Source organism: Littorina saxatilis, linkage group LG1 (genome assembly GCF_037325665.1).
Source record: "Littorina saxatilis isolate snail1 linkage group LG1, US_GU_Lsax_2.0, whole genome shotgun sequence".
Classification (NCBI taxonomy): Eukaryota; Metazoa; Mollusca; class Gastropoda; order Littorinimorpha; family Littorinidae; genus Littorina; species Littorina saxatilis.
This window is the reverse complement of record NC_090245.1, coordinates 15,000,023-15,010,022: the sequence shown is the minus strand read 5'-3', so window position 1 is coordinate 15,010,022 and position 10,000 is coordinate 15,000,023. Positions and strand designations below refer to the sequence as shown.

The window sequence follows — 10,000 nt, the reverse complement described above, 5'->3', positions numbered from 1 at the left end:
GATTTTTGAAGCTAGAACCTTCAAACTTCAAACAACGCTTTTGCTTAATGATTGTTCAACATGGAGAATTCAAGGTTGATCCTTGAGAAATGTGAAGGTCATAGCAGGGTCTCGTGTGGGTAAAAAAAAAACATAACCTTTTTCTCAGAGTTTTTCAAAGCAAGAACCTTGAAAGTTCACATTTTTGGGCTTAATAGCCTCCATACACGGTTAAAGTCTTGTTGACCTTTGTCGAATCTCAAGGTCACATGGGCAAATCAAAAACACGAAAATGCATCATTATCTCAGTTTTTTTTAAAGGGAGAGCCTTCAAACATCACACAACTCTCAACTCCGACTTAAAGAAGTTAAGGTAGATCCTTGTCACATGTCAAGGTCACAGAAAGGTCTCGTACGGGTAAAACAAACAAAACAAACAGATAATATTCATTTTTTCAGCTTTGTTGTTAGCTAGAATAGAGGCACATGCCACCATTCCATTCAACATGACTCATAGAAATGTATGATGTATGACGTAATTGCATTGTGTGTAATGACGCGGCTGCCTCTGTAGTTATTCCAGCCTTTGAAGAAATGGCGTTTTTCCTTGCTTGGACACATTTTTCCTTTTCTTGGATGTTTCAGGAGTTTGGGTGAGTTTGGTGTATATGGTTGAACACAATTTAAAATTTGCATAAAAGTGTATTAAAATAAACAGTGGTAGCCAGTCTCATCTGTTGTGTCGACAATTTAATCTCTTTTGTGTGACCTCAACTTGACCCCTCTGAATGCTCTCAATCATGGAAATTGACCACACTTTGATTATAACCAAACAACATCAAAACTTTGGAATGTGTGAAGTTTCAAAGGTGTTGCTTAAAAGGCGTTCGTGAAAATGACAATTGTATGTGTCTGACTTCAATGCGACCCCGCTGCGACCTTGACGTTTGATTTTATCAACCAGACTTTCATCATGTGTGAATGACTTCAAACACTATAAAACTAGTTGAAGAAATTGACAATTTTTCAAAGTTTAAGCCAGATGGCACTGCTGTGACCTTGAAATTTGACAAACATTAACCAGGCGGTCACCTTTTTTAGAAAATATCCTTAAAGGATCTTTAACCTTACTGTGACCTTGGAATTTGATGAGGTTTAATTTAACTTGCGTAGTGTGCCAAGTTTCAAGGCCCTAGCTTCAAAAACATATGAGAAAACCTCATTGAAAAATGTATATGTTTGACCTCAACGCGACCCTGCTGTGACCTTGACTTTTTCAACCAGACTTTAATCGTGTGTGAACATTATACACTAGAACTGTGTGTATTTTCAAAGCTCGTGCTATAAACGCGCTGAATAAATTGAAAATATTCCACATTTGGACCAGATGTGACCCCGCTGTGACCTTGAACTTTGACAAAGATTAACAAGCAGGTCACTTTTAATGAGGTTTTATAAAAATGCTGAAAGTATGTGAAGTATGTAAAGTCTAACTGATCTAGTATTAAAACATGTAAGACGTGACAACGACAATTTTCCAGTTTGCAAAGGAAATTTAACCTCGCTGTGACCTTGAAATTCAATGTTGTTTAGTGTGATGTGCACCATACCTGGAGGTCATTATACTTTGGTTGTGTGCCAAGTTTCAAAGCCCTAGCTTTAAAAACGTGCGAGATAACCTTAATGCTATGACTCAGTGCCGTTTTGAATGATATAACGAACAAAATTATCGTTATTTGTAAAATCATTTGGGTAAATTTATCTTTTCTTTTCGTAATTGGGTTCCAGCATCTGTTGTCTTAACAAAAATCACAATATCAGTCGTGTTTGTCAACTTTTATTTTTTAGCCCCTTTGTCCGCTTTTCGTGCGCACCTTTTGGCACTTAGTCATATATATATTATAATTATATATATAGATATATATATACGGCTTCTGTGTGTGTGTGTGTGTGTGTTTGTGTGTGTCTGTAAAAAACACCTGTGGATTGTAGAGTTCTGTTTGTGATCTGGTATGACTGCTTTTCTGAGTCTGTATGTCCTGGCCTTCCTCTGAAAAGCCATCACAGATGGAAAAGGGCTTAGAGAAAAGCTCTACAATTCTCAATCCTGGTTGAGTGGACTTCGCCTCCAAAGGTGTCTCGGCACTCAGTTACATTGGGCGCCGTCGACAAGAATGGGACTCGACATGATATGATCAGGAATGGCATTATGGCCACTGAATCATTTTCGTGCTGTTCCCATTCCACGAATCTGGGAGGGACCTAAGCTTGGCGGGTCCATGGTTCGGACCAGGCGAAGCCGGCGTACGGTGCGCCACTCAAGCCGGGTATTCGGCTCTACTTGCTTCCCGGCGAAGCGGGTATTCATCTAGTATATATATATATATATATATATAATATTATGTACGATTTTATCCCATTTGATTTCGGAACAGTAGAAATCATAGACCTACCTACCTAAGAAGTCAGACAAACGAAAGGGAGGCTACTGCATTGTATTTAATGTTAGAAATGTTGGATTGTCTTTTCCTGCTTTCGTAACTTTGCTGCTCTTACTTTTATTTTTCAGTAACTGGTTCTTTTTCTCAGACAAAATAAGGCATTTATAATGAAAAAGGAACAAAAATATACGGTCGAAACAGATCACCAACAAAGGCTAACAAGTTCAGTGGAGTTGCCAGTAAGAAGGAACAGCGAAGAATGTCCCAGTTAGGCCTACTTCCTCAGTCGTACTCTTTTTGACTGTTCGATTTGGCAATTCTGAACGATGGCAGGAACTGAAGTGCGCCAGGCAGTATCAGCGAAGTCCTCTGGCTCATTTTCTGTGCCCAAGAAAGCTTCCAGGTATTTGTCGGTATCGGCGGACTGCATAATGTTGTCGAAGCTCAGTCTCGCTTACGACGCATCCAAAATGGCGTCCTCCGACGGCGCGACTGTGTGAAAGATGCTGAACGTTGTTCGGTTGATGGTGTAGGGCTACGACTAAGAAAGGTGGACAATGTTCATACAGGTGCGAACTGTTTAAATCGGCTGCTCATTTCCTGCCTTGTTGTGAGTGATGTGCGCTGAAACACTGCACTGAAGAGATCTCACAGTTTTCTAAGGCCAAAAAAAAAAATTGTCTGTTTCTGGTAACATGGCTAAATAAAATAGGGTCGGTAGGTCGGGATTTTTTTTTTTTTTTTACCCCAAATGTAGACCAATAAAACTAACTTTAAAAATCGCGCAAAGAGACTGGATTCACTATACATAGAGACAAGACACTCAACACATTTACAAATCGTCAGCGGACTTTCGTTTTCACACGTTTTTGTTGTTCATTTTCTCACCCTGTCCTTTACCACCAAAAAAAATAATAAAAATTTTGAGTTTGGAAAAAAAAAGTTTAGGGTCGGCGCCGAAATTTAGGGTCGGTCGGGTGACCAGAAACAGACAATTTTTTTTTTTTGGCCTAAGTACTGCCACTACTGGTACTTTCAAGGTCAGCTTTGTTTAAATGGCTGTTCCAACTACCTCAGTCGGTAAGATTGTAACATTCTTTTCTACTACTTCTCTGTTAAAGCTGGGTGGGAAAAGTTTGATTTTATTCATTGCACAGCTTAATCTTTCTGATTCAATTACTTGTCTTTTATCAATTTGTGATTTAAAAAAAAGGGAGACATTTGTTTCCTTCAGGTGAGATTTTATTCTTCAAAATTAAAATGGATAAACTACTTCCTGCGCGATATCAAATTCGCTGGGAACTTCCTGCGCGATGTCAATTGATATACAGTTCCTTGTTGACCAATGACAACAGCAGTTTTTGTCATGTGATCAGTAAAAATGCGATAAATATCCTGCCTGTCACGCGATAGTCACTCGGGACTTCCAACTAATTTTGAAAAGTGAACGATTCCACCAGTACTTTCATATATACTGTTCAAAAAAAGAAACGCATAGTTGCTACTTGCCAAATTTGTTTTATTTGTCGAAAAAAATTAACAGAAAATCCAATATTTAGATTATTTGTTTGAAATTTGGTATGGACACAGTTGAATGCACACACAGTTCATTTGCATCTTCAAATCAATCAGTCAATCAATACGATTGGGTGCCGAGGCTGTCAAGTCAGTAGGGGGTCTGACTGCCTTGAGCAGCAACAACTGTCCGGCACCTTCTGGGCATGGACTGGATCAGATGCCGGATATCTTGCTGTGGGATGGTGTCCCACTCCTCCTGAAGTGCCTGCAATAGATCGCGGTGATTTGCCGGCGCTTCTTCTCGCCTGCGCACACGTCTGTCCAATTCATCCCAGAGGTGTTCTATCGGGATCATGTCTGGCGACATGGATGGCCAGGGAAGCACCTGGACATGGTGGTCGGTGAGGAACTGGGTGGTGAGTCGTGCTGTGTCCGGGCGAGCGTTGTCCTGCTGGAATATGGCATCCTGGTCAGCCAGAAGAGGAAGGGCGTGTGGGCGCAGAATTTCCTCCACGTATCGCTGGGCAGTTATGCGCCCTCGGACGTGCACCAGGGTGCTCCTTCCAGCGGTATTGATCGCCCCCCACACCATGACGCCTCCACCACCATGAACGGGTGCCTCATCCACACAGTTGGTCGCGTAACGTTCGTTTACTCTCCGGTAGACCCTCCTCCGACCATCATGTCGCTGGAGCAGGAAGTAGGACTCGTCGCTGAACCACACGTGTCTCCAGTGATTCCGGACGGTCCAGCGAAGGTGCTGGTTGCCCCACTGCACTCGGTTCTGGCGATGGCGGCGGGTGAGGACAGCTCCTCTGTGAGGTCTGCGAGCTCTCAAACCAGCTTCATGCAGGCGGTTCCGCACGGTCTGGTCCGATAATCGGTGTGGCCCGGGGAGAGCCTGGACAGAAGATGAGGCCGACAGGAAACGATTCCGGAGGTGGCGGAGCCGTATGAAGCGGTCGTGAGCAGCAGTTGTCGCCCTTGGTCTTCCCGCTCGTGGCAAGTCAGCAACGGAGCCAGTGGCTTGAAACCTGACCCACAGTCTACTGATGGTGCACTGGGACACGTGGAAGTGCCTGGCGATTGCACTTTGACTTTGGCCTGCTTGTAAACGACCCAATGCAATTTGGCGGTCTTCTCTGCTCAATCGGGCCATCTTTCGTCGCTGAATTGTCGTCTGATTTCTTTGTGGCGAACAATCCGCTTTTATGGGTTTTGGAAGACATGGTGAGAGCTCAATATTCCCCGAGTTTCACGAGATTACACTGACGCATGACGAGTGGTCATGCCAAATGAGCAATTTTGACATTGTAGCCACTGATAACGCATGCGTCACGTGCAGAGCTCACTTGTGGCAATGGACGAAAGGTCGACGACCAGATAAACATTTTCTGCAGTTTGGTGGATATCCTTGTAGCCATATAACTAAATTAACCAAATATTACAAGCTATGCGTTTCTTTTTTTGAACAGTATATATATATTTAACCTTTCCTCCATCTGTTCTGCACTCTACGGCCTTTATTTTTTCCTGGGTTTTAAATTAAGACGAGTTTTCTTTTTTGTACAGCTGTTTTTTCCCCGCTAAGCGTTTAGGTCTCGAAAAGACACTAGGCTAAAAGATTCTGCCAGGGTGGAAGTGAAGCGGAAGAAATGTATTTCAAGGCATGCACTTTCTGTCTGAATCCCGTGATTGAAAATGCCAGTCTTACTGGCTGGAGTTTCAGATATATTGGATTCCTGCTGCATGCGTTAATATTTTTTTTATTTTGTGTGTGTGTGTGTGTGTGTGTGTGTGTGTGTGTGTGTGTGTGTGTGATGTGTGTGTGTGTGTCTGTGTGAGTGAGTGTGTGTGTGTGTGTGTGGTGTGTGTGTCTGTCTGAGTGTGTGTGTGTGAGTGTGCGTGCGTACGTGCGTGTGTGTGTGTGTGTGTGTGTGTGTATGTCAGAGAGAGCCAGAGACAAAGAAAGAGAGAGAGAGAGTGTGAGAAAGAGAGAGAAAGAAAGAGAGAGAGAGAAAGAGAGAAAGAGAGAAGCAGAGAGAGAGAGAGAGAGAGAAGTAGAGAGATTTTGTTGTGTTTGCAAAATGCCTGTATGCCTGAACTCCGCTGTATCTGTGATTCTCTTTATGTTAACAAATGCGCACGAGGATTCGTACGTTCCTATGTGGGAGAGCGTGTGCGTGTGTGTGTGTGTGTGTGTGTGCGAGAGAGAGAGAGAGAGAGAGAGAGAGAGGGAGAGACAGACAAAGAGAGACAGACAGAGAGAGAGACAGACAGACAGACAAACAAACAGACAGACAGACAAAGCGACAGACAGACAGACAGACAGACAGACAGACAGACAGAGAGATTAAGAGACGAAGAGAGGGGAAAACAAAGATACAGCGAAAGATAGAGACTGGAAAAAAGACCGACAGAGGCAGACATTCGGCACTACAAGTTTTACCAGCTTAAAGGCACAGTAAGCCTCCCGTAAACCATCACAGAGCTCCCCGGGCGTCTAAATACAGTACAAGCATACTTCCATTTGAACGCTCACCGAACGGGAACATCCTGGCTGCTTTCTGTCGAGCGTGAGACATTTTCCAAGAATTTATTTTCGTAGACTTGTTCCGTTAACAACAACGGCGCCTCGTTTTTGCGCTAGACCTAACTTTTAAAATCTAAATAATAAATTGACAGCTTGTTACACAAACATTCTTTAATCATAAAAGAATTCGTTTTTCATCAAGACAAGATCAGAACAATTCGAAGTTGTGAAAGTTTAAAAAAAGAAAAGCCCGGAAGCAGGGTCACGGCAAGGGTCGTAGCAGACGACGTACGGCCGGTTTATCAGTGCAAATCGCCGTTCCTCTCAACAGTCAAAAGCCATCGCTAGAGTTCTTGTGAACCACAGCCGTTGTTTCGTGCATAAAAAAACGTGCTATTGTAGATAAGCTCACGTCGAGTCTCATTCAAATGACTAACTATGACGACTGCATTGTGAAAAGGGAAAACTGGATCACACGGGTTCACGATGGCTCAGGGGTAAGATAAACCACGCAAAAATAAATTCTTTGAAAATTGTTCGCTCTTTACGGAGGGCACCTAGGATGTTCTCAATTGGTGAGTGTTTAAATGAAAGGGTGTTTGTACTGTGTGTAAAAGCCTGACCGTATCTGTGATGGTTTACGGGAGGCTTACTCTGCCTTTAACAGCACCGTTAGTAACACACAGTACCCTACCACCCAACACACATACATCACAACACATCCCATCACACACCACATCTCGACACACACATCACACCACATCCCATCACACACCACATCCCGACACACGCATCCCACCACATCCCATCACACACCACATCCCGACACACACATCACACCACATCCCATCACACCCCGACACACACATCACACCACATCCCATCACACACCACATCCCGACACACACATCACACCACATCCCATCACACACCACATCACACCACATCCCGGCACACACATCACACCACATCCCATCACATCACACCACATCCCGACACACACATCCCACCACATCTCAAAACACACCACATCCTGACACACACATCACACCACATCTCAAAACACACCACATCCCGACACACACATCACACAACAACACACACCACATCACACCACATCCCAAAACACACCACATCCCGACACACACATCACACCACAACACACACCACATCACACCACATCCCAAAACACACCACATCCCAAAACACATCACACCACAACACACACCACATCACACCACATCCCAAAACACACCACATCCCAAAACACACCACATCCCAAAACACACCACATCCCGACACACACCACATCACACCACATCCCAAAACACACCACATCCCGACACACACCACATCCCGACACTCACCACACACGGACTCACCTTAGTCCCCAGGCGGACCTCCACCGGCACAGGCAGGCGGTAAACGATGGACAGCATGTACTCCTGGAAGACCCCCAGCCTGGTGAAGAAACACCCTCCGTCCCAGCACCCCTCCATGTTGTCAAAGTCCACGCCGAACCGCTTGAGGAAGATGGCGCTCCGGGAGTCGAGCGCGATCTGGTGGGGCTGGTTGAACAGCTGCATCTTGCTCTGTTCCTCGTACAGCAGCACACGCGTCACGCGCCCGCTACGTGCCGCCACCATCAGCGTGGAGAGCCCCACGGGGCCGGCGCCCACGACCACGGCGGTCAGCTTGGCCTGGCGTCGTCTGAAGTTGTCGACGAGGGTCTTGGTGGCCACAAAGGCGGTGACGATGACGGCGGAGATGACCAGTTGCTGGACGGCCAGCAGGGAGTCCAGCATGTCGTACTCCGGAGGGTCGGAGCAGTTCATGATGCCGGGCCACATCCACGACACTACCATCCACCGCGGTGGTGCTAGTCGCTCTGCTGTTGCCAGTCGGCACGCTGCTAGTACTGGTGCTGATTCCGATAACAGTGGGAGTGATGGTGGTGGTGGTGGTGATAGTGTTGCTGTTGTCGCCGTTTTGGCGGTGCTTGTGAGCGAAGTGGTCTCTGTTTGTTCAGCTGTCGCTTATGTAAATGTTTGTCACGCAGTCGCTGTGGCTGTTGCCCGTTGTTTGTCTTGCTGTTCGGCGACCTGTTGTTGCTGTTCCAGCTGGTGCTGTTGTTGTTGTTGTCGTTGTTGTGAACTAAATCCAAGCGTTCTTGAAGTCGTTTAACACGACCTTGGAGCTTTGATTGTGTCAAGATTCTTCTATCGCTGTGAAGATCTTACCTGACGGTTCCAAGTTTGTAACCTTGTGGCGATCTTACTTAACGGCTTTAGGTGTGAAGACTATACAGCAAGGACTGAAGACCAGTCTTTTTCAGAAAGGTGTATGGATCGGTACCGCGTGTCTACGTCTGACACCTGATTCTCTGAAGGAATTGATTATTCCCTGCAAGCCTTGAGACTTGACACCAATCCTTCGTACGCCTTGAGGCGATTGCTGTACTGATTAAGCAGCACTAATTAGCAACCGAGACTGGTCTATCACGATCCTCAGCTTCTACACGACCAAGCCTTTCGTATACGCCGAGCACAGTTACCTATTTCCACTGCCTTAAACTAGTCAGACGGAGCTCAGACTCAGAACAAACGAAGCGACAACTCTGCAAGCGCTGCTGTTTCTTTGCCTGAGCATGGACTTCCAACACTGCGCGCTGGCACTTCCAACGCTCCTTAAAATCAAACCAGGCGAACCAGAAGAAGAAATCACAACAAGCACAACAAACAATCAAAAAAAAGAAAGAAAAGAAAACTCAAGTTCAGCGCGGTCTTCAAGACACGTTTCTGCAGCTTCTTCCTCTTCGTCGCCTGTTGCTGTATCCTCACGGGAGACTCTGATTCCTGCGGACGCAGATGTCAGCAGTTTCTTTTTCGTCCGCGCTGCAACTGCCCTGACATCAAATTATATCCAGAAAATGTTCCCTTCACTTCCGCCGAGACACAAGAGAAAATCGATGATGCTCCCAACTGGGCGTTTTCTCTCTCTCCTCTTTATATCTTCCTCTCCAAACTATTATCACAGTTTGATGCGCGGTGCAGTTATTATCACAAGCTTTCAACAGGTTTCGACAATCAGTGTTACTCTATGTAATGTCTTCCGTGACTCCAGTTTGAAAAACAAAACTTTGCGCAGGGTAGTTCATCTGTTTTAAAATACTCCCAGGTTTCCAAAACCAGACGTGAATGTATTTTCGAAGAAAAGTTATCAGTAAAACTCTGCAAACATAATTATTCCCGATTCCTTTTGAAACCTTGTTTTAAAACTAGCACATGACATTTCACGTGCGTTAAACACAGACACAGTTGTTGCGGCCCTATGCTCCACAGGGAGTCTACAGGAATAAGTCAAGTAAGTCAAACACAGACACACCTTCGTCTTGAACCCACGAATCCTCCTTTTATGTGAATACCTCTTAGAAAACTAGTTTGAGCACTTAAACTTTCCTCGACCAACTTTGTCACACCGTCAAATATTTGTATCCTTGCCGGCATCAGTTTCATTTTAGAGTGATCTC

At 45.0% G+C, this 10,000-nt stretch overlaps 1 protein-coding gene across 1 annotated transcript in view; it reads right to left on the bottom strand.

Moving 5' to 3' along the window:
• Positions 1-9,991, bottom strand: part of LOC138962674 (uncharacterized) — a 40,038-nt gene extending 30,047 nt beyond the window's left edge. Inside the window, exon 1 of the mRNA XM_070334593.1 lies at positions 7,854-9,991. Within this exon, the coding sequence (XP_070190694.1) occupies positions 7,854-8,336 (483 nt within the window). The 5' untranslated portion in view covers positions 8,337-9,991. The remainder of the gene's footprint in view (positions 1-7,853) is intronic.
• Between the last annotated feature and the right edge of the window lie 9 nt (positions 9,992-10,000).